The sequence below is a fragment of the Oncorhynchus masou genome, unplaced genomic scaffold (assembly GCF_036934945.1).
Source record: "Oncorhynchus masou masou isolate Uvic2021 unplaced genomic scaffold, UVic_Omas_1.1 unplaced_scaffold_714, whole genome shotgun sequence".
NCBI lineage: Eukaryota > Metazoa > Chordata > Actinopteri > Salmoniformes > Salmonidae > Oncorhynchus > Oncorhynchus masou.
This window is the reverse complement of record NW_027013609.1, coordinates 185402-210517: the sequence shown is the minus strand read 5'-3', so window position 1 is coordinate 210517 and position 25116 is coordinate 185402. Positions and strand designations below refer to the sequence as shown.

The following is a 25116-nucleotide window of genomic DNA, read 5'->3' as shown; positions in this document are numbered from 1 at the left end:
GCCACATGGCGAGAAGGAGCGTAAGAGAGACCCCAGTGCCCAAACTGTATGGGAGGAGAGAATCAACCCCCCACACAAACTCATGCCCGAGTGTTCCTATTTTCACTCACCCTGCCTCGTCTTTCCAAGAACAACTTGTGTTGAAACTAGACTTGCCAGTTTCTTGTAGTGGCTGCAACTCAATCCCCTCTTTCGTCCGATATAAAGTTTGCGCCATAACACGGGGCTTTGAGAGCGCAGTCTTTTTCTACACACGAGAGGATCCGGAAAAGAAAATCTTCACGAAATGATCTATACAACCCCAACCGTTTGTGTAACAAACTAATATGAACAACGTGACCAAACATGGTTCTACTGGTTTTATTTCCCAGAGATATAGGACAGACACTTCAACTTGATTATACATTTTATGACTTGTCTGTTTTGCCATGTACAAATGTGTTATTCATTGCGTTTCTATTGGTTATAGCAGTAAAGGCTAAATTCAATGTTTCATAAAATGATTCAAATTTAAATATATATATTAAAATATATTCATCCTCAAATTCCAAATCAAATGGCTAAATGATCCACCTTAAAATAATCCCATATGTTCGCTTAGTAGATCTTGACTAGACTTGCCTAGTTAAATAATTATTAAATATTTTAATAATATGCGCTACCCTTCTTATCAACAGCCCATATTCTCCCTTTGTCTGTAATTTTATTTCTCTGAGGGCAAGACAGACCGAGTGAACAGCACAAACAATAGTCAAAAAAATGTCACGCAATCGAGGTGAGGTAGGTGTCCTTGGTGGGGTCAGTGGGGTAAAGTGGATTTGACAGGCAGAAACTGTTCTGTTGTCAATGTGAAAGACAATGCTGCCATCTAATGGACAATAATGGCATTTTAATAATAAATAGTGCGCAGAACTTACCACGAACAATTAACTGACGGCCGACCGCGGCCAAACCCAGACGACGCTGGGTCTATTGTGCGCTGCCCGATGGGACTCCCAAATCACGGTCGGTTGTGATACAGCTTGGAAATGAACCAGGGTCTCTAGTGACGTCTCTAGCACTAAGATGCAGTTCTTCAGACCCGCTTCATCACCCACTATAATTACCTGTGTACAGAACTTACCACGAACAAAGAATTAAGTGATTGATTTTCTTCTGTGATATAATGACATCTAATGGAGAGTAGTTGAATGGAACGAAATGCCCCACATGAACCTGCACCCTCATGCAAGACACAGAAAAGTTGCTCGGGCAGATAAATGGTGGGAATGTAACTTTTATTTATGACTGCCTCGTCCACCCATGTCCTCTTAGTCCCAGTAGTGTGCGATACGGCCAACACAGACAGATATAGAAATAGAAACAACGGGCATTTCATTCACCATCATCTACCTACTGCTCACCACTCCTATTACTCACCACAAGGTAGCTTCTATGTTAAAGTCTATTATATTCTATGGCATACAGATTTAGAGCTAGGTGACCTATTGCATTGTAATATAGAGTTAATGGGAGGTGGGAGGAGATGTGATCGATACAAAGTCACCTGAGTCAGGCTGACGGGCTGGACTGGGTTCTAAGTGGGCTAGAAAGGCCTCCTGAACTAAAGACGACCAATGCAGGACCAGGGCCTGTATCTATCAAGTATCTCAGAGGAGGAGGGCTGATCTAGGATCAGGTCTCCCCTGTGCATTCAGTATATTCTAAGAGGACAAACTGATCCTAGATCAGCACTCCTACTCTTAGGCTCTTTATGAATAATATTATTTAACAGGGGCACAGTGGAGCAAGATGGGGTTGAGAGGGTGAGCTGCTGCCAGGTTGCCAGGACCCATCAGGACCCATTTTGCTCCACTGATTTCCTCCCTCTTCCTCTCTTTTCCTTCATCCTCTTGTCCTCCTCCTCTTCTCCCTCTTGTCTTCCTCCTTCCATCCTCTTCCTCCTTCCCTCCTCCTCTTCTTCCTCCTTCCCTCCTCCTCCTCTTCTCCCTCTTGTCTTACTCCTTCCCTCCTCCTCCTCTTCTCCCTCTTGTCTTCCTCCTTCCCTCCTCCCTCTTGTCTTCCTCCTTCCCCCCTCCTCCTTCCCTCCTCCCTCTTGTCTTCCTCCTTCCCTCCTCCTCTTCTTCTTCTTCTTCTTCTTCTTCTCCCTCTTGTCTTCCTCCTTCCCTCCTCTTCTCCCTCTTGTCTTCCTCCTTCCCGCCTCCTCTTTCCAATATCTATGTGGTTCGAGCTTGGCTGAAGCGTGGCTTCACTCTAAAAGAAGACAAGAAAGGGGGGACAACTAATTCAGAAAAGGGGGAGACAGAGGAGGGTAGGGGGAGACAGAGGAGGGTAGGGGGAGACACTGTGTGTACATACGTACGTACCTGAGGGTCTTCTCAGGGCCACTCTGTCGTCCCCTGGCCTGGGAGGAGGACTTGAACTGGGCCTCTAGCCTGGAGTAGATCCCTGCTGCACGCTGGAACAAACACACATTATACAACCACACATTATACAACCACACATTATACAACCACACATTATACAACCACAAATTATACAACCACAAATTATACAACCACAACCACACATTATACAACCACAACTTATACAACCACACACTATACAACCACACATTATACAACCACACATTATACAACCACACATTATACAACCACAACCACACATTATACAACCACAACCACACATTATACAACCACAACCACACATTATACAACCACAACCACACATTATACAACCACAACCACACATTATACAACCACATACTATACAACCACACACTATACAACCACAGATTATACAACCACAACTTATACAACCACAACCACACATTATACAACCACACACTATACAACCACATACTATACAACCACACACTATACAACCACAGATTATACAACCACAACCACACATTATACAACCACACACTATACAACCACATACTATACAACCACACACTATACAACCACAACTTATACAACCACACACTATACAACCACACACTATACAACCACAAATTATACAACCACAACCACACATTATACAACCACACACTATACAACCACAGATTATACAACCACAACCACACATTATACAACCACACACTATACAACCACATACTATACAACCACACACTATACAACCACAACTTATACAACCACACACTATACAACCACATACTATACAACCACACACTATACAACCACAACTTATACAACCACACACTATACAACCACACACTATACAACCACAAATTATACAACCACAACCACACATTATACAACCACACATTATACAACCACAACAAGGGGGGTGGTACACCAGTGATAACCACACTATACACACACACAATGTAAATGAAGTTTCATGTTTCAACTTTCTAGTGTTTTATCCGCTACTAAACACACGTCTTTAGTGTCCTTGGACTTCCTCTGTTCCTGATCTCCGAACCTAATCTTAGTCAGATGACCAATGATCTCCACCATACGCCGCTGGTCTGGAGGGAGGGAGAGAGAGAGAGTGTGAGAGAGAGAGAGAGGGTGAAAGGGAGAAAGGGGGTAAGAGAGAGAGAGAGGGTAAGAGAGGGTGAGAGAGAGCGAGGGGGTGAGAGAGAGAGAGGTGAGAGAGAGAGAGGGGGTGGGAGAGAGAGTGTATGAGAGAGAGAGAGAGAGGGGGTGAGAGAAAGAGAGAGGGTGAGAGAGAGAGAGGGGGTGAGAGAGAGAGGGGTGAGAGAGAGAGGGGGTGGGAGAGAGAGTGTATGAGAGAGAGAGAGAGAGGGGGTGAGAGAAAGAGAGAGGGGGTGAGAGAGAGAGAGGGGGTGAGAGAGAGAGGGGTGAGAGAGAGTGTATGAGAGAGAGAGAGGGTGTGAGAGAGAGTGTATGAGAGAGAGAGAGAGAGAGGGTGTGAGAGAGAGGGTGAGAAAGAGAGGGGGTGAGAGAAAGAGAGAGTGAGAGAGAGGTGGAGAGAGAGAGAGAGGTGGAGAGAGAGAGTAAGAGAGGGTGAGAGAGAGAGAGTAAGAGAGAGAGGGTGAGAGAGAGAGAGAGAGAGAGGGTAAGAGAGGGTGAGAGAGAGAGGGTGGAGGAGAGAGAGAGAGAGAGGGTGAGAGAGAGAGAGGGTAAGAGAGGGTGAGAGAGAGAGGGTGGAGGAGAGTGAGAGAGAGGGTGAGAGAGAGGGTAAGAGAGGGTGGAGGAGAGTGAGAGAGGGTGTGAGAGAGAGGGTGAGAAAGAGAGAGAGGGTAAGAGGGTGAGAGAGAGAGAGAGGGTGAGAAAGAGAGAGAGGGTAAGAGAGGGTGAGAGAGAGAGTGAGAGAGTGAGAGAGGGAGAGAGAGTAAGAGAGGGTGAGAGAGAGAGGGTGAGAGAGAGGGTGAGAGAGAGAGGGTGAGAGAGAGGGTGAGAGAGAGAGGGTGAGAGGGGGAGAGAGAGGGTGAGAGAGAGAGAGAGAGAGAAAGAGGGTAAGAGGGTGAGAAAGAGAGAGAGAGGGTAAGAGAGGGTGAGAAAGAGAGAGAGAGGGTAAGAGAGGGTGAGAGAGAGAGGGTGGAGGAGAGTGAGAGAGAGAGGGTGAGAGAGAGAGGGTGAGAAAGAGAGAGAGAGGGTAAGAGGGTGAGAAAGAGAGAGAGAGGGTAAGAGAGGGTGAGAGAGAGTGAGAGAGAGAGGGGGTGAGAGAAAGAGAGAACAATTAGATTGCACACAACTATCTGAACACACAAAGTTAACTGAGGCCTGTGTACCTTCCTCTCTTTGGGCGTCTTGGTTGTAGCGAATGGAGCGAGAGCTGTCCCATTTACTCTTCTGGGCACTCACTCTGGAAACACAAACCATTTCAGAGAAACAGTGGTGAAATGGATGAAGAAGCATGTCGTTGATGAAGTTGAGCTCACCTGAATGGAGTGTTGTCCCTCGAAGGGGTCTGTAAACAACCAACAAATTTTGGAAAAGTAAGAAAATTGCAATTATTTAACTCTCAGGTAAACGAGTGAAGTACACTCACTTTCTCCACTGCTTTCTCTTTGCGATGGAAATTGGGTGAGGACATCTGCCTCTTCAAAGGTTTGCTCAACTTCTTGGCCTTCTTAGCAGCTAACAATGAACACATAGAAAACCCATATGTGGTTACAACCATAAGCAGTGTACACATACATTCATGATTCACTTACAACTGATAGTTCATAGCTGTAGACAGATGTCCACAAACCCAATGCAATTTCAAAATGAGCAGCCCATGTACCAATACAGCACTGCCACCTGCTGGCTATAGTGCGCTACTTCATTTAGATTTATTGATTTATTTCAATAAACACAGTGGAGATTCATCATGACATACAGTGTGGTCTTAGGACATCGGGAGACTCTCGATTTGAGTCCTTTCATCCTTGCCTCCTTCTCAGAACCCATTGGATGAGGTCAGAGGTCCCTCCCCTCTGACCTTCTCATCCAATTGGATTTTAGAAGGTGAGGAGAGAGGACACAAGGAATCAAGAAAACGCAATTTATATATCCCCCTCCGGTTCAAAGCCTCTTTGCTAATTGGCATTTAATAGGATCCCCATTAGGCGCTGCCAAAGTATCAGCTACTCTTCCTGGGTCCACGAGACATGACAAAATACACATCGTTATGACAGAACGGAACTACATTTTAAATGCCAAACACAGCCTACATATCAGTACATACACACAATACCTAGGTCTAATACATAGTACTGTGCAATTACAATACAAGCTATATGAAATGGCCGTGCCTCTTCACAGGCCCCTTTGTGATGTAAGGTGTTCTTTATCTGGTTTTATTGCTGGCTAGAGTTACCTGGGTTACCAGAGTGTTCCATGTAGTCATGACTCTATTTAATACTGTGTGTTTCCCAGCCTCTGTTCTGGACCTGGGGACTGTTGAAGAGATCTCTGGCGGCATGTCTTGTGTTGTACAGATGAGTGTCGGAATTGTGAAGAGATCTCTGGCTGCATGTCTTGTGTTGTACAGATGAGTGTCGGAATTGTGAAGAGATCTCTGGCTGCATGTCTTGTGTTGTACAGATGAGTGTCTGAACTGTGAGCCAACTGCTTGAACAGACAGTTCTGTACCTTCAACACCTCGCACAAAGACCGATAGTGATGCTGTCAATCTCTCCTCTACTTTGAGCCAGGAGAGATGGTCAGTAACAAGCATGCCAATTGCCCTCCGTGACCATCGATGTGCTATACTTGCTGTTTTGTTCTGGACCAACTGTAATTGACCTATGTCCTTCTTCACCGCACATGACCCCGCAGCTGGGCAGTAAGTAGTCCAGGTGAAACTACACATGACCCCACAGCTGGGCAGTAGTCCAGGTGAAACTACACATGACCTCACAGCTGGGCAGTAGTCCAGGTGAAACTACACATGACCCCACAGCTGGGCAGTAGTCCAGGTGAAACTACACATGACCCCACAGCTGGGCAGTAGTCCAGGTGAAACTACACATGACCCCACAGCTGGGCAGTAGTCCAGATGAAACTACACATGACCCCACAGCTGGGCAGTAGTCCAGGTGCCACAAAACTGGGGCCTGTAGGACCTGTCTGGTCGACTGAGATGTCAAGAAGGCAAAGCAACGCCCTGTCATGGACAGACCTCTTCCCATTTTAGCAACCAGTGAGCCTATATGTTTTGATGACAGCTTGCTATCTAGAGTGGCACCCAGCAGTTTAGTCTCCTTAACTTGCTAAATCGACACATTATTCAATAATAAATCTAAATGAGGTTTAGCGTTGAGAGAGTGATTTGTCCCAAAAACACTGCTTTACATATGTTTTGATTTTTTTATCACCAGCCTATTGCTAGTTACCCGTTCTAAAACTAACTGGAGCTCTATGTTAAGGGTGTCAGTTATTTAATCTACCGTTGCAGCCGACGTGTATACGGTTGAGTCGTCAGTGTACATAGACACACGGGCTTTATTCAAAATCAGTTGAAGGTCATTAGTAAAAATGGAAAACAATAATGTCCCTAGTCGGCTGCCTTGCGGAACACCACAGTCAACTGAATTTGCATGATGAGAGAGGCTTCCATTAACGAAAACTCTGTTCTATTCGATAGGTAACTCTCAATCCATAATAAGGCAGAGGATGCAAATCCATTACACCTACGTTTTTTTTCAGCAATAGGTTACGATCAATGACATCAAAAGCTGCACTGAAGTCGAACAGAGCAGCTCCCACAATCTTCTTACTATCAATTTATTTCAGCCAAGCATCAGTAATGTGTGTCAGTACCGAGCATGTGGAGTACCCTTCCCTATAAAGCATGCTGAAAGTCTGTTGTTAATTCATTTACGGGAACATTTCTTTGTATTTGAACAAACAATTTTTTCCAAAAGTTTGCTAAGCACTTCTAACAGATCGGCTGTTTGAACCATTAAAAAGGTACTCTGCTATTCTTGCCCCCTCTCCATGTCTGAGGGCACACCATCTTCTAGACTTAAATTGAAGATGTGGCCAACAGGAGTCACAATGTATTCCACTACAAATCTTACACTCTAACCACTAGGCTACCCTGCCGTCTCTACACTCTAACCACTAGGCCACCCTGCCGTCCCTACACTCTAACCACTAGGCCACCCTGCCGTCCCTACACTCTAACCACTAGGCCACCCTGCCGTCCCTACATTCTAACCACTAGGCCACCCTGCCGTCCCTACACTCTAACCACTAGGCCACCCTGCCGTCCCTACATTCAAACCACTAGGCCACCCTGCCGTCCCTACACTCTAACCACTAGGCCACCCTGCCGTCCCTACATTCTAACCACTAGGCCACCCTGCCGTCCCTACACTCTAACCCCTAGGCCACCCTGCCGTCCCTACACTCTAACCACTAGGCCACCCTGCCGTCCCTACACTCTAACCACTAGGCCACCCTGCCGTCCCTACACTCTAACCACTAGGCCACCCTGCCGTCCCTACACTCTAACCACTAGGCCACCCTGCCGTCCCTACACTCTAACCACTAGGCCACCCTGCCGTCCCTACACTTTAACCACTAGGCCACCCTGCCGTCCCTACACTCTAACCACTAGGCCACCCTGCCGTCCCTACACTCTAACCACTAGGCCACCCTGCCGTCCCTACACTCTAACCACTAGGCCACCCTGCCGTCCCTACACTCTAACCACTAGGCCACCCTGCCGTCCCTACACTCTAACCACTAGGCCACCCTGCCGTCCCTACACTCTAACCACTAGGCCACCCTGCCGTCCCTACACTCTAACCACTAGGCCACCCTGCCGTCCCTACACTCTAACCACTAGGCCACCCTGCCGTCCCTACACTCTAACCACTAGGCCACCCTGCCGTCCCTACACTCTAACCACTAGGCCACCCTGCCGTCCCTACACTCTAACCACTAGGCCACCCTGCCGTCCCTACACTCTAACCACTAGGCCACCCTGCCGTCCCTACACTCTAACCACTAGGCCACCCTGCCGTCCCTACACTCTAACCACTAGGCCACCCTGCCGTCCCTACACTCTAACCACTAGGCCACCCTGCCGTCCCTACACTCTAACCACTAGGCCACCCTGCCGTCCCTACACTCTAACCACTAGGCCACCCTGCTGTCCCTACACTCTAACCACTAGCGTGAATATGAAGGCTCAGCATTTCTTATTTGCAAGTCATACCTAAGTTTGCTAATCTCGTCAACAACAAAGTGATTAAAGTGGTTGATAATATTAAAGGGTTTTGTTATGAACAAGGCATCTGCCTCAATGACAGATGAGTTACTTTTTTTTGCCTAGAATTTCATTAAATGTACTTGGGTTTTTTTTCATAGTATAGTTTCTTCTTTTTGTTTCGTTATGTGATTTCTATGTTTACCAGTCTGCTGGGTTGCCAGACGTATCTGATATTTCCTTTCCCCTCATCCCTCTCAGCCGGGTTGCCAGACGTATCTGCTATTTCCTTTCCCCTCATCCCTCTCAGCCATACAGTTGTTCCAATTAGAGTATAAACCAATTAGAGAGCCTAATTACTCTACCTTGTTTCTTGCTGGCCTCCTCTTCATCCCCCACCTCATCCTCAGTGACCTCTGACCCCGTGGTATACTCCTCATCCTCAGACAGCAGCGTCTGCTGCCTCTGACACAGGGCAAAGGAGGGCATATCGGGGTTTAGATCTGGTCCCAGATCTGTTTGGTGTCTAGACTAACACCATTGATCATTAACTAAGCATGAGGAGTTGGCATGACAGCACAAACAGACTGGCCCTCAGGCTTCTGGTGGTACAAAGGTACTACAAATATACTATGTCACTACTGTGATATGTCACGTCATATACACACAAACACAAGTAAACAGACACGGGCACATACACTGCAGCACAATGACATCTGGAAACAGTAAACGTTGATCTTACCAGTTGCCGGCTCCAGTTTTTCAACAGGGAAAACTGCAAAGCAATAGGTTGAGTTAGTTGGACGAGAGTCCATCTGTTTGAAATAGGTTGAGTTAGTTGGACTATACTCTGTTTGAAATAGGTTGAGTTAGTTGGACGAGAGTCCATCTGTTTGAAATAGGTTGAGTTAGTTGGACGAGAGTCCATCTATTTGAAATAGGTTGAGTTAGTTTGGACGAGAGTCCATCTATTTGAAAAAGGTTGAGTTAGTTGGACGAGAGTCCATCTGTTTGAAATAGGTTGAGTTAGTTGGACGAGAGTCCATCTGTTTGAAATAGGTTGAGTTAGTTGGACGAGAGTCCATCTGTTTGAAATAGGTTGAGTTAGTTGGACGAGAGTCCATCTATTTGAAATAGGTTGAGTTAGTTGGACGAGAGTCCATCTATTTGAAATAGGTTGAGTTAGTTTGGACGAGAGTCCATCTATTTGAAATAGGTTGAGTTAGTTTGGACGAGAGTCCATCTATTTGAAATAGGTTGAGTTAGTTTGGACGAGAGTCCATCTGTTTGAAATAGGTTGAGTTAGTTGGACTATACTCCATCTGTTTGAAATAGGTTGAGTTAGACTATAGTCTATCTGTTTGAAATAGGTTGAGTTAGACTATAGTCTATTTGAAATAGGTTGAGTTAGACTATAGTCTATTTGAAATAGGTTGAGTTAGACTATAGTCTATTTGAAATAGGTTGAGTTAGACTATAGTCTATTTGAAATAGGTTGAGTTAGACTATAGTCTATTTGAAATAGGTTGAGTTAGACTATAGGCATAACTATGACTCCACAAATCAAGCGCAGGTCGACGTTTATTGTCATCAATCTTGCCCTGGAGGCAGAACTGAGTGATTTCCGAAGATGGGCCAGCTCTAAAGTCAAAATTGGCTATATTGTAAAAATTCTTTAAAACAAAAAAATGTGCTTACATTTAAAGTTTGTTTGATGATATGCATTAGAGTTAGCAGTGTGGTTATGTTTAAAATCAGATGTTCTGTAGTAATGTAGCTAGATGTGTAGCCAGATAGGACTATCAATAGCTGGTTGTCATTGTAAATAACAAGTTTGAGCAAAACACACTAAAGTTTCTTAAAACGTATCATTCTAAGTTGTGAGTATGAATTTGATCTCAAATGACTTGCCTGGATAAATAAATAGTTGTAAACTCACAGTGGTGCCCTCTCCTCTCTGAAGTCCCAGAAGGCCCGGCTCTACCAGGATGTCACAGTCCAGTAGCCGCTCCCCCCTCTCTGAACCACTGGAGGGGGAGTCTCCAGGCCTGGCACACAGATACACAGAGAGAGAACAGGGGAGTATCACTGAAACGCAGAACCTACCATAAGATACCAAAATACACACACAGTGTCTTACCCTGTCTCTGGTAGGGGTGTGTTGGGTACACACAGTGTCTTACCCTGTCTCTGGTAGGGGTGTGTTGGGTACACACACAGTGTCTTACCCTGTCTCTGGTAGGGGTGCGTTGGGTACACACACAGTGTCTTACCCTGTCTCTGGTAGGGGTGCGTTGGGTACACACACAGTGTCTTACCCTGTCTCTGGTAGGGGTGTGTTGGGTACACACACAGTGTCTTACCCTATCTCTGGTAGGGGTGTGTTGGGTACACACACAGTGTCTTACCCTGTCTCTGGTAGGGGTGCGTTGGGTACACACACAGTGTCTTACCCTGTCTCTGGTAGGGGTGCGTTGGGTACACACACAGTGTCTTACCCTGTCTCTGGTAGGGGTGCGTTGGGTACACACACAGTGTCTTACCCTGTCTCTGGTAGGGGTGCGTTGGGTACACACACAGTGTCTTACCCTGTCTCTGGTAGGGGTGTGTTGGGTACACACACAGTGTCTTACCCTGTCTCTGGTAGGGGTGCGTTGGGTACACACACAGTGTCTTACCCTGTCTCTGGTAGGGGTGCGTTGGGTACACACACAGTGTCTTACCCTGTCTCTGGTAGGGGTGTGTTGGGTACACACACAGTGTCTTACCCTGTCTCTGGTAGGGGTGCGTTGGGTACACACACAGTGTCTTACCCTGTCTCTGGTAGGGGTGCGTTGGGTACACACACAGTGTCTTACCCTGTCTCTGGTAGGGGTGCGTTGGGTACACACACAGTGTCTTACCCTGTCTCTGGTAGGGGTGCGTTGGGTACACACAGTGTCTTACCCTGTCTCTGGTAGGGGTGTGTTGGGTACACACACCGTCTCTCTGTGTAGTAGCAGGTCGTTGAGCAGTCTGGTCTGGGCTGAGATCACCTGGTGGTCCCCGGTACAGTCTCCACTGTCTGACACATTCACTATGTGGTCCCGCATCTTACAGCCCTGAGACAGACAGACACTCCGTTTGGACAAGATTCAAGTGTGAAATGTGTCAAATATGTATTGTGTGAGATGCAAACTATTCAAAGCATGGTGACCTCACAACTCCAAGTGTGTGTGAGTGTGGTCCTACCTTGGGCATGCCGGTGGGGTGAGTGTGGTCCTACCTTGGGCATGCTGGTGGGGTGAGTGTGGTCCTACCTTGGGAATACCGGTGGGGTCAGTGTGTTCCTACCTTGGTCATGCCGGTGGGGTCAGTGTGTGTGTGTGTGTTCCTACCTTGGGCATGCCGGTGGGGTCAGTGTGTGTGTGTGGTCCTACCTTGGGCATGCCGGTGGGGTCAGTAGGTGAGTGTGTTCCTACCTTGGTCATGCCGGTGGGGTCAGTGTGTGTGTGTGGTCCTACCTTGGGCATGCCGGTGGGGTGAGTGTGTTCCTACCTTGGGAATACCGGTGGGGTCAGTGTGTGTGTGTGTTCCTACCTTGGGAATACCGGTGGGGTCAGTGTGTTCCTACCTTGGGAATACCGGTGGGGTCAGTGTGTTCCTACCTTGGAAATACCGGTGGGGTCAGTGTGTTCCTACCTTGGTCATGCCGGTGGGGTCAGTGTGTGTGTGTGTTCCTACCTTGGGCATGCCGGTGGGGTCAGTGTGTGTGTGTGTTCCTACCTTGGGCATGCCGGTGGGGTCAGTAGGTGAGTGTGTTCCTACCTTGGTCATGCCGGTGGGGTCAGTGTGTTCCTACCTTGGGCATGCCGGGTGGGGGCAGTGTGTTCCTACCTTGGGCATGCCGGTGGGGTCAGTGTGTGTGTGTGTTCCTACCTTGGGCATGCCGGTGGGGTCAGTAGGTGAGTGTGTTCCTACCTTGGTCATGCCGTTGGGGTCAGTAGGTGAGTGTGTTCCTACCTTGGGCATGCCGGTGGGGTCAAAGCGTAGCGTCCTCTGGTTGCAGCAGGGGTAGATGCCCGTCCCGTGCCAGCCCTGCTCTGTCCCCATGCCTGGGTACAACACAACCTCTGGGTGATACCGACAGTGGGACAGCTCCGCACACACAAACACCTGGAGACACACACACACACGGTCTTGTTCTGGATGCATTACACATTGCCTGGAGTATGCATGCATACACGCAAACAGCCCCCCCCCCCCCTACCTGTTGGCAGTGGGAGCAGGTGAGGTGGTTGATGGTTCCCCAGATCCTCCAGTAGACCAACACCCAGGACTTCAGCTCCTCATACAGTTCTGTCATGTAATCATGGACCTCCCATCTCTTCTGCCTACAGACCAGAGGTAGTGATAGATCATGGACCTCCCATCTCTTCAGCCTACAGACCAGAGGTAGTGATAGATCATGGACCTCCCATCTCTTCTGCCTACAGACCAGAGGTAGTGATAGATCATGGACCTCCCATCTCTTCAGCCTACAGACCAGAGGTAGTGATAGATCATGGACCTCCCATCTCTTCTGCCTACAGACCAGAGGTAGTGATAGATCATGGACCTCCCATCTCTTCTGCCTACAGACCAGAGGTAGTGATAGATCATGGACCTCCCATCTCTTCTGCCTACAGACCAGAGGTAGTGATAGATCATGGACCTCCCATCTCTTCAGCCTACAGACCAGAGGTAGTGATAGATCATGGACCTCCCATCTTCTCTGCCTACAGACCAGAGGTAGTGATAGATCATGGACCTCCCATCTCTTCTGCCTACAGACCAGAGGTAGTGATAGATCATGGACCTCCCATCTCTTCTGCCTACAGACCAGAGGTAGTGATAGATCATGGACCTCCCATCTCTTCTGCCTACAGACCAGAGGTAGTGATAGAAATGACTCTCCTTTATTCTGTACATGTTTCTGGAACCACAAAACAATGTTGTCCAGCCTGGGCCTTGGAACCAACTCCACCCTGAGACTGGAAGGTCAGGAGTTCTGCTTGTCACTCTGCATTAAGGAGATAAATTGGGGGTAGGCCCTGTGATAGACTAGTGTCCTGTCTAGGGGGTGAACTGAGGTGATTTTTTTATTTCACCTTTATTTAACCAGGTAGGCTAGTTGAGAACAAGTTCTCATTTACAACTGCGACCTGGCTGGTGATAGACTAGTGTCCTGTCCAGGGGGTGTAACTTCAGAGGGAGCACCCCCCTAATCCACATCGACGGGACAGCAGTGGAGGAGGTGGAACGGTTCAAGTTCCTCGGCGTACACATCACGGACAAACTTAAAATGGTCCACCCACACACACAGTGCAGTGAGGCTGAAGAAATTAGGGTCGTCACCTAAAACCCCCGAGAGCATCCTGGCGGGCTGTATCACCGCCTGGTACGGCAACTGCACCGCCCGCAACCACAGGGCTCTCTAGAGGGTGGTGCGGTCAGCACAACGCATCACCGGGGGAAAACTACCTGCCCTCCAGGACACCTACAGCACCCGATGTCACAGGAAGGCCAAAAAGTTAATCAAAGACAACAACCACCCAAGCTACTGCCTGTTCACCCCGCTATCATCCAGAAGGCGAGGTCAGTACAGGTGCATCAAAGCTGGGACCGAGAGACTGAAAAACAGCTTCTATCTCAAGGCCGTCAGTCAGACTGTTAAAACAGCCATCACTAACACAGAGAGGCTGCTACCTACATACAGACTTTAAATCACTGGCCACTTTAATAAATAGATCACTAGTCACTTGAATAATGCCACTTTTGTCATGTTTACATATCTTGTATCACTCATCTCATATGTCTATACTGTATTTTATACTATCTATTCTATGACGCTCTGTCATAGATGTGTGTGTTAGGTAGTTGGTGGGGAATTGTTAGATTACCTTTAATATTTGTGTGTATAAGGTAGTTGTTGTGGAATTGTTAGAGTACTTGTTATATTCGTGTGTATTAGGTAGTTGTTGTGGAATTGTTAGATTACTTGTTAGATATTACTGCACTGTCGGGAACTAGAAGCACAAGCATTTCGCTGCACTCGCATTAACATCTGCTAACCAAGTGTATGTGACCAATAACATCTGCTAACCATGTGTATGTGACCAATAACATCTGCTAACCCTGTGTATGTGACCAATAACATCTGCTAACCATGTGTATGTGACCAATAACATCTGCTAACCCTGTGTATGTGACCAATAACATCTGCTAACCATGTGTATGTGACCAATAACATCTGCTAACCCTGTGTATGTGACCAATAACATCTGCTGATTGTGTGTATGTGACCAATAACATCTGCTAACCCTGTGTATGTGACCAATAACATCTGCTAACCCTGTGTATGTGACCAATAACATCTGCTAACCTTGTGTATGTGACCAATAACATCTGCTAACCCTGTGTATGTGACCAATAACATCTGCTAACCCTGTGTATGTGACCAATAACATCTGCTGACCCTGTGTATGTGACCAATAACATCTGCTAACCCTGTGTATGTGACCAATACCATCTGCTAACCCTGTGTATGTGACAAATAACATCTGCTGATTGTGTGTATTTGACCAATAACATCTGCTAACCCTGTGTATGTGACCAATAACATCTGCTAACCCTGTGTATGTGACCAATAACATCTGCTAACCCTGTGTATGTGACCAATAACATCTGCTGATCGTGTGTATGTGACCAATAACATCTGCTAACCCTGTGTATGTGACCAATAACATCTGCTAACCCTGTGTATGTGACCAATAACATCTGCTGATCGTGTGTATGTGACCAATAACATCTGCTAACCCTGTGTATGTGACCAATAACATCTGCTGACCGTGTGTATGTGACCAATAACATCTGCTGACCGTGTGTATGTGACCAATAACATCTGCTGATTGTGTGTATGTGACCAATAACATCTGCTAACCATGTGTATGTGACCAATAACATCTGCTAACCCTGTGTATGTGACCAATAACATCTGCTAACCCTGTGTATGTGACCAATAACATCTGCTAACCCTGTGTATGTGACCAATAACATCTGCTGATCGTGTGTATGTGACCAATAACATCTGCTAACCCTGTGTATGTGACCAATAACATCTGCTGACCGTGTGTATGTGACCAATAACATCTGCTGACCGTGTGTATGTGACCAATAACATCTGCTGATTGTGTGTATGTGACCAATAACATCTGCTAACCATGTGTATGTGACCAATAACATCTGCTAACCCTGTGTATGTGACCAATAACATCTGCTAACCCTGTGTATGTGACCAATAACATCTGCTGATCGTGTGTATGTGACCAATAACATCTGCTAACCCTGTGTATGTTACCAATAACATCTGCTGACCCTGTGTATGTGACCAATAACATCTGCTGACCCTGTGTATGTGACCAGTAAGATGTGATTTTACACCACGCTGTCTCGCTACAGAAACAGGAGATTACTGGTCTTACTGGGTCTTGGAGACGGATGGTTTACTGTGCTTTATTGCTAAATAAACTACCTGGGATATACTTTGAAATGATATGGTAAATTGCAGCTATAATATATTTACCAAATAATGACATGGTTTCTTTAGCATTTATCACTATAAACATCCGTAGGACAACAGTGATGATGTCTCTTGATAGAGCAGAAATCATTATTATAAACCATATAGCGGCAGGGTAGCCTAGTGGTTAGAGTGTAGAGACGGCAGGGTAGCCTAGTGGTTAGAGTGTAGAGACGGCAGGGTGGCCTAGTGGTTAGAGTGTAGAGACGGCAGTGTAGCCTAGTGGTTAGAGTGTAGAGACGGCAGGGTGGCCTAGTGGTTAGAGTGTAGGGACGGCAGGGTGGCCTAGTGGTTAGAGTGTAGGGACGGCAGGGTAGCCTAGTGGTTAGAGTGTAGGGACAGCAGGGTGGCCTAGTGGTTAGAGTGTAGGGACGGCATGGTGGCCTAGTGGTTAGAGTGTAGGGACGGCAGGGTGGCCTAGTGGTTAGAGTGTAGGGACGGCAGGGTGGCCTAGTGGTTAGAGTGTAGGGAGGCAGGGTGGCCTAGTGGTTAGAGTGTAGGGACGGCAGGGTAGCCTAGTGGTTAAGAGTGTTGGACTAGTAACTGGAAGGCTGCAAGTTCAAATCCCTCGCGCTGACAAGGTACAAATCTGTCATTCTACCCCTGAACAGGCAGTTACCCACTGTTCCTAGGCCGTCATTGAAAATAAGAATTTGTTCTTAACTGACTTGCCTAGTTAAATAAAGGTAAAAAATAAATACAGCATCAGTTTTTATCCAAAGCGACAACCGTAAATCACAGTCCACAGAGGCTGAGAGGTGTTGGTCCCATTGGGACATGGCTACACAGCTTGGAGACCATCATCCGTGGGGCCACGCACCTCCCGAACGTGCACCTCCCCAAAAATCCCAACCAACAACTTTCCGGTACACGTCCTCTATTCAATGGAATGTGTTGACAGTTGGAGAAATTGCTTGAGCTGCGCTGAGAACTCAAAAAGTATGAAAGACAACGGTCCAATATTCTAGAACACTGCTGTGTCAATATGGCGCCCAAATGTGATACGCTGACAGACCCTTTACAGTCATGCACGCTTACATTTTACATATGGGTGTCCACAGAGGGAATCGAACCCACAACCAAGGTGTAAACTGGGTGGTACAGGACCTGCTGTGAGTGTAGGTGATGTCTCCTCGAGGGTTGATGTTGATCTTCCCTGGGATGCAGGAGATCTTCCGCTCTGTGTCCTTAGTCAGCAGTTTCAGGCACAGACCACACCTGGGAAAGACAAGTGGCAGTTCGGTGGTCAGCCGAGGTTAACATGAGGTCGCATTCATTGGGAACCAAACAGGTAAGGATCTATCTACACTTGGCCAGTAAGAAACGCTTATTTTTTCGTTTTGTGACGCAAAATGTTTTCTGTTGTGTGGCCAAATGAATAAGACCAATGACAGACAGAGCGATGCGCATCCCAGAGCTGCCACACACCTGTACAGAGATGATGCGTTGCCTGGGGAGTCCCGGTTCTTATAGTCAGGATCGAAGAGACTCTCTATTTTCTTCTGGAATAACTTACTGGGGAAAGGGAGAAAAGAGAGGTGTTGGCTGAAGCAGAACGATCCGTCTACCAGGACGACATCACTCGCTCTACCTTTTGAACTTGTCTTTTCTGTCCGTGATGTCGTCTGCCTCGTTGTGGCTGAAGAGGTCAGACATGTCCGCTGCCAGGTTACTGTTGATGCAGTTCATGTTGCAGGGTGTGGCCACGATGGCACTCATGTGCTTGTGACAGTACTGGATGCACTCCTCCACCTATGAGAGGTCAACATGTGACTGAATACACTCCTCCACCTATGAGAGGTCAACATGTGACTGAATACACTCCTCCACCTATGAGAGGTCAACATGTGACTGAATACACTCCTCCACCTATGAGAGGTCAACATGTGACTGAATACACTCCTCCACCTATGAGAAGTCAACATGTGACTGAATACACTCCTCCACCTATGAGAGGTCAACATGTGACTGAATACACTTCTCCACCTATGAGAGGTCAACATGTGACTGAATACACTTCTCCACCTATGAGAGGTCAACATGTGACTGAATACACTCCTCCACCTATGAGAGGTCAACATGTGACTGAATACACTCCTCCACCTATGAGAGGTCAACATGTGACTGAATACACTCCTCCACCTATGAGAGGTCAACATGTGACTGAATACACTCCTCCACCTATGAGAGGTCAACATGTGACTGAATACACTCCTCCACCTATGAGAAGTCAACATGTGACTGAATACACTCCTCCACCTATGAGAGGTCAACATGTGACTGAATACACTCCTCCACCTATGAGAGGTCAACATGTGACTGAATACACTCCTCCACCTATGAGAGGTCAACATGTGACTGAATACACTCCTCCACCTATGAGAAGTCAACATGTGACTGAATACACTCCTCCACCTATGAGAGGTCAACATGTGACTGAATACACTCCTCCACCTATGAGAGGTCAACATGTGACAGGACAGTGTACAGCTGAAAGACAGTTGTTGACATAAACAGGTCATTGAGTTTGTTCAATGCCACAGGAAGTCCTGTGTCACTTGCAATAAAAGTAACATGTTACAGTTCTAAAAATAATTGTAACGGTAACCATGCAACAGGAAGTGAAGCGTTCCAAAGGCCCTTCATTTTCTGTAACCATGCAACAGGAAGTGAAGCTTTCCAAAGGCCCTTCGTTTTCTGTAACCATGCAACAGGAAGTGAAGCGTTCCAAAGGCCCTTCGTTTTCTGTAACCATGCAACAGGAAGTGAAGCGTTCCAAAGGCCCTTCGTTTTCTGTAACCATGCAACAGGAAGTGAAGCGTTCCAAAGGCCCTTCGTTTTCTGTAACCATGCAACAGGAAGTGAAGCGTTCCAAAGGCCCTTCATTTTCTGTAACCATGCAACAGGAAGTGAAGCATTCCAAAGGCCCTTCATTTTCTGTAACCATGCAACAGGAAGTGAAGCGTTCCAAAGGCCCTTCATTTTCTGTAACCATGCAACAGGAAGTGAAGCGTTCCAAAGGCCCTTCATTTTCTGTAACCATGCAACAGGAAGTGAAGCGTTCTAAAGGCCCTTCATTTTCTGTAACCATGCAACAGGAAGTGAAGCGTTCCAAAGGCCCTTCATTTTCTGTAACCATGCAACAGGAAGTGAAGCGTTCCAAAGGCCCTTCATTTTCTGTAACCATGCAACAGGAAGTGAAGCGTTCCAAAGGCCCTTCGTTTTCTGTAACCATGCAACAGGAAGTGAAGCGTTCCAAAGACCCTTCATTTTCTGTAACCATGCAACAGGAAGTGAAGCATTCCAAAGGCCCTTCGTTTTCTGTAACCATGCAACAGGAAGTGAAGCGTTCCAAAGGCCCTTCGTTTTCTGTAACCATGCAACAGGAAGTGAAGCGTTCCAAAGGCCCTTCGTTTTCTGTAACTATGCAACAGGAAGTGAAGCGTTCCAAAGACCCTTCATTTTCTGTAACCATGCAACAGGAAGTGAAGCGTTCCAAAGGCCCTTCGTATTCTGTAACCATGCGACAGGAAGTGAAGCGTTCCAAAGGCCCTTCGTTTTCTGTAACTATGCGACAGGAAGTGAAGCGTTCCAAAGGCCCTTCGTTTTCTGTTTCAGACTAAAGTGAAGAGAGAAGCCTATTAGCTGATTGGTTTTCTGTTTTGTTCACGAGTGCCATTTTATTCAACAACCAACAAGAGCTTGCTGGTTAATTTACTGTAGCAGAGAGGAAGAGGCAAAGCGAAAGGTTTCACTCCTCGCCAAAAATCAGTCCAACATATTTTATTTTGTTGTAAAAGGTTCCAAATAGCCTTTTCCCCAACCTCAGTTCAACCACTTTGCGTTTGTTCTTCAACTACAACAGAAAACCAGGGCCCCCGAAACGTACGGTACATTGGAACCGCCATAGCAACCCCAGCTCCCGTCATTACAACACTTACTAACGTGTCCATCTTCAAGAACTCGGAGGAGATGAGGATTGAGATCACATTGCTGGGCTCTGTAACCACACAACCAACAAACACCACGTAACCAACCGATGTTAACACACAACCAACAAACACCACGTAACCAACCGATGTTAACACACAAAACCAACAAACAACACATACTGACCAAACACATTGCCAGGCCAACCAACAAGCACACCGCTATTAGTGACCACATCACTGTCGTCTCCATGGTTATCATTTGCCACGCCCAGGTAAGTGATGGTATAGTACTGTACAGGCATCAGTGTATGTAGCTACAGTATGTATGATGCGAGAGCAGATATTCAACTCTTTACCGAGCTTGGGTTTGTCATTGTTGCCATCGACGGCCATTTTGTGCCTCTTGACGTAGTTCATGAGCCAGTCGAAGATCTGCACGTCACAGTGCACAGAGATGTCCACCTCCTCCCAGCGCTGGGTGTCAACAGAGAGGTACTCAGCAAAGTAACGCATCTCGTTGATCAGAAGGTCACGGGGACACATGAAGTCCTGCTTCAGGTTCTTAGCCTCGTCACACACGTGGATCACCATGTTGGGCCTGCGTGGGGAGAGAGATACAGGCAGGCAGGCAGACGGGCAGACAGGCAGGCGGACACACACAGAGACACAGAGAGGAATAACTCTTGATTTTTGTATTAGAGTACATTTGAGTATTTGTTAGCAGACTAAGTTCTTGATCCTGCTCTATGAAACTCTGATCACCTTGACATGAGCTGGACTGGTTAACAGTGTATTTCTGTTTGACGGTAGTTAGACCAGGCACTCACCCTTTCCCCTCCTGGGGCTTCTCGCCCTCCTCTGCAGACTCCCTGCTCTCCTTCTCCACCGAGCTTCCTCTTGAGGGGTCCACTGCCAGGCCTGGAGAGTGGAGGCACCAAACAAGACTGAACTAAAGCCTAGATATTCAGACATGAAGACTCTTCACGTCTCACTGCCTGCTACATTGGACACAGAACTTTAGCATCTTGACTGGCTGCATCACCTCTTGGTATGGCAACTGCACCGCCCTCGATCACAAGGACGCTACAGAGGGTGGTGCTGCCATCCAGGACCTCCACACACACATACACACTTATCTATCCTGAATGTCTAGTCACTTTTACCCCTACCTACATGTACATATTACCTCAACTACCGCGTATCTCTGCACATTGACTTGGTACTGGTACTCCTTGTATATAGTCTCATTATTATAATACTACAGGGGTACTGGTACTCTTGTATATAGTCTCATTATTATAATACTACAGGGGTACTGGTACTCTTGTATATAGTCTCATTATTATAATACTACAGGGGTACTGGTACTCTTGTATATAGTCTCATTATTATAATACTACAGGGGTACTGGTACTCTTGTATATAGTCTCATTATTATAATACTACAGGGGTACTGGTACTCCTTGTATATAGTCTCACTACGTTAGGCAGGATGACCCGCAGCAGGTCCTACGTTAGGCAGGATGACCCCCAGCAGGTCCTACGTTAGGCAGGATGACCCCCAGCAGGTCCTACGTTAGGCAGGATGACCCCCAGCAGGTCCTACGTTAGGCAGGATGACCCCCAGCAGGTCCTACGTTAGGCAGGATGACCCCCAGCAGCTCCTACGTTAGGCAGGATGACCCCCAGCAGCTCCTACGTTAGGCAGGATGACCCCCAGCAGCTCCTACGTTAGGCAGGATGACCCCCAGCAGGTCCTACGTTAGGCAGGATGACCCCCAGCAGGTCCTACGTTAGGCAGGATGACCCCCAGCAGGTCCTACGTTAGGCAGGATGACCCCCAGCAGGTCCTACGTTAGGCAGGATGACCCCCAGCAGGTCCTACGTTAGGCAGGATGACCCCCAGCAGCTCCTACGTTCGGCAGGATGACCCCCAGCAGCTCCTACGTTAGGCAGGATGACCCCCAGCAGCTCCTACGTTAGGCAGGATGACCCCCAGCAGGTCCTACGTTAGGCAGGATGACCCCCAGCAGGTCCTACGTTAGGCAGGATGACCCCCAGCAGGTCCTACGTTAGGCAGGATGACCCCAGCAGGTCCTACGTTAGGCAGGATGACCCCCAGCAGGTCCTACGTTAGGCAGGATGACCCCCAGCAGGTCCTACGTTAGGCAGGATGACCCCCAGCAGGTCCTACGTTAGGCAGGATGACCCCCAGCAGCTCCTACGTTCGGCAGGATGACCCCCAGCAGCTCCTACGTTAGGCAGGATGACCCCCAGCAGCTCCTACGTTAGGCAGGATGACCCCCAGCAGGTCCTACGTTAGGCAGGATGACCCCCAGCAGGTCCTACGTTAGGCAGGATGACCCCCAGCAGCTCCTACGTTCGGCAGGATGACCCCCAGCAGCTCCTACGTTAGGCAGGATGACCCCCAGCAGGTCCTACGTTAGGCAGGATGACCCCCAGCAGGTCCTACGTTAGGCAGGATGACCCCCAGCAGGTCCTACGTTCGGCAGGATGACCCCCAGCAGCTCCTATGTTCGGCAGGCTCATCATCACAGACATAGTTCCCCAGACCACTACAGAAGCACTAGCACATCAACACCAGTCAGCCTTACCCGTCACTGAGATGGAGCTCTGATTGGTCCGCGTCTCCCCCACGTCTCCCGTGGTGTCCAATAGTGTGGATTTGATGTAGTCCACAGGGGAGGAGCCTCCTGCCGTCAGCGCGTTGCATTGGTCGTCCACGTGATGGAACCCTCCGGTGCTCTTCAGCTCCTCGAACCTCTGCGCACACTGAAGGTAGGCACGACAATCACCATGGCAACCATGTCACTACTATACCACGATAACAACAACAACCCTCAGACCACATCATCTGGGTTCCGGTAACCCCGGCACAACATTCAACAGCAGTCCAAACTAAACTAAGCTATAGTACAGCTGACAACAGAGATTGGTGGGCGTTTCTATTTATCATGTGACACACGTGTACAAGTGCAATGGAAATGTGTTTCTGGTATATCCCAACTCCCCCTGAAACAGACATGGACCGTGGGGTCAAGTCTAGGGTCACCATTTTCCAGCACCCCCTGGAACAATTGCGGTTAAGTGCCTCGCTGAAGCGGCAGATTGTTCACCTTGTCGGCTCTAGGATTCGAAATTTAGATTACTGGCTCAAAACTCTTACCTCGAGGCTACCCGTCACGCCACACAGTGACCATAGGGAGTTGGTAAGACAACACAGACAAATCTCAGACCAGGCTAATAGCCTTTTACGATCTCTCCTTAGTGGGAGCAGTGGTTAGCAAGCTTGTCTACAGACTGGGAGACCCGGGTTCGCACTGTAGCCGTTAGCTACTATAGCTTCAATCAATCAATATGTTTATTGTCCCAATTTGCAGTGCATGTAGAGCTTACCTCCTTGGGTGTGAAGCCAGGGACCAGCATGGCCACGTTGTCCCAGTTGATGGGCTGTGGAATGCTCCAGAGAGAGCTCAGCACCATGTCCAGGGCCAGGAGGTTGTTGTCATTGGGAAAGTTGTTGTTCAGGGTGCAGTAACGACTCATGTCTGTCAGCAGGTAAGGGTGAGAGATCAAGGTTGACTCAGCGATATGACATTATCACACATTATTACGTCTGAAGGGTGAGAGATCAGAGCATTATTCTGTTAAAGGTAGACTCAGTGATATGACACCATCATACAAGGGTGGAGGCGACTTGATGCGCACAGAAAGCTGCGGTTTCGTCAATCGACAATAGTAAAAATGGGACGGTCTCCTTGACATAGATACATAAGAATAACAAGAGCATGTATAGAAAGCCTTGCCAATCCAACAGCATCTCTAAACCAAATTCTGGAATAGGCAACTCCTACTTTGTCCCACCGTTGTCATTGAAAAGCTGACTGTCAATAGCATACGCGGTGAACAGCGCACACATACTTTTGGCGACGTCAATTATCTTCTTGTAACAAGGATGGAGTGTCGTCCCTTGGAAGAGGCCCCTTTGGCTGTCGTCGAACTGTCCAACGCAAATGCAATGGCATTTTTTGTCAGCAGCTTATTCTAGCAAGCTAGCTACCTATAGTGCACATCACTGTACAAGAAGCTAAATACGATACGTTTGTATTAGAGTATCTAGTTGGCTGTACGGTTATCTTGCATCTTACTGATTCAATGATGACACCTGATTCTTCTGTGGTCCGGATGATAGGACGTTCCGGTGTACAGTTGCCGTCATCCACGTTTAACGCCAATGCTACTACCGAGCTAGCGGCACTCTCTCTGCAGTATCATCCCGGGGACGAGTTGATGGACAGACAAGACATTCAATCAGCATTGCAAACGGGATGGAAACACCCTAAAACGCTCGGTAATGACGTTTAGATAACGAACCGCCAGTCGTTTTAACGTCCCCCCCCCAAAAAAAAAATCGTATGTTGCGTTGATTCCGCTTTTTCCGGTACCGCAATGCAGCAGCCGGTGCAGTGGTCGCGCGTCCCGGGGTTGCTTAGCGACAGAAGGGCCCTTTTCGCATAAATCAAATGAAGGGAAATTATTTTGTATCCAGCAGGTGGGTCACCACGTGTTTTTTGTTTTTTTCCCCCCCACAACCTTCCACAAATTTATTCAAAGCAAACTGAATAGACATATTACACACGTTGAGATCTCTCCCCCTCTTGGAGACATCATGCATTTCATTAGGCGTCTGTCGAGCTTCTCAACAGATTTATAAGATGTAGAATGTAATAACATATAGATATTTAGGCTATCATTGCATTTGAACTAACGTCTGTCCAGTTAATGTAGGAAAATGATCATTCCTCCTCTTCCTCCCCATCATCGCCCTCCACTGCAACAAGTCTTGGTGTTTAACCTCGTTATAATGGACGCATTACATTTTCAAAACAAATTAACATTCAATGATATAAAACTAAAACAGGT

The 25116-nt window shown here is 47.5% G+C and overlaps 1 protein-coding gene across 9 annotated transcripts; it reads right to left on the bottom strand.

Moving 5' to 3' along the window:
- Window positions 1–1260: 1260 nt before the first annotated feature.
- Window positions 1261–24620, bottom strand: LOC135537154 (SANT and BTB domain regulator of class switch recombination-like). 9 transcript variants are annotated; one of them, XM_064963360.1, is made up of 21 exons: window positions 24115–24609; window positions 23590–23741; window positions 22788–22965; window positions 21000–21090; window positions 20529–20770; window positions 20182–20240; window positions 17832–17992; window positions 17669–17755; window positions 17348–17458; window positions 12890–13349; window positions 12643–12795; window positions 11587–11741; window positions 10580–10688; window positions 9383–9415; window positions 9006–9105; window positions 4987–5075; window positions 4877–4905; window positions 4727–4800; window positions 3408–3496; window positions 2367–2458; window positions 1261–2253 (listed from the first exon to the last, which is right to left on the bottom strand). In XM_064963360.1, the coding sequence occupies exons 2-21, from the start codon at window positions 23737–23739 to the stop codon at window positions 2217–2219; spliced, it is 2499 nt and encodes an 832-aa protein (XP_064819432.1). In that variant the 5' UTR covers window positions 23740–23741; window positions 24115–24609; the 3' UTR covers window positions 1261–2216. The 9 variants fall into 9 exon arrangements, 8 of the variants coding, with proteins under 8 accessions (XP_064819432.1, XP_064819433.1, XP_064819427.1 ...); XM_064963361.1 differs by having other exon boundaries at window positions 12890–13013; window positions 24115–24607; XM_064963355.1 differs by having other exon boundaries at window positions 3408–4800; window positions 24115–24619.
- Between the last annotated feature and the right edge of the window lie 496 nt (window positions 24621–25116).

What these genes read in the sequence shown, in the direction of transcription:
- LOC135537154 (XM_064963355.1), bottom strand. Translation starts at nt 23,739, where the DNA reads ATGAGTCGTTACTGCACCCTGAACAACAACTTTCCCAATGACAACAAC. An exon ending in GAGCTCCATCTCAGTGACGG is followed by an intron (nt 21,091 to 22,787) that starts GTAAGGCTGACT and finishes TCCACTCTCCAG; the next exon opens with GCCTGGCAGTGGACCCCTCA. An exon ending in ACACCCCTACCAGAGACAGG is followed by an intron (nt 10,689 to 11,586) that starts GTAAGACACTGT and finishes TCTGTGTGCCAG; the next exon opens with GCCTGGAGACTCCCCCTCCA.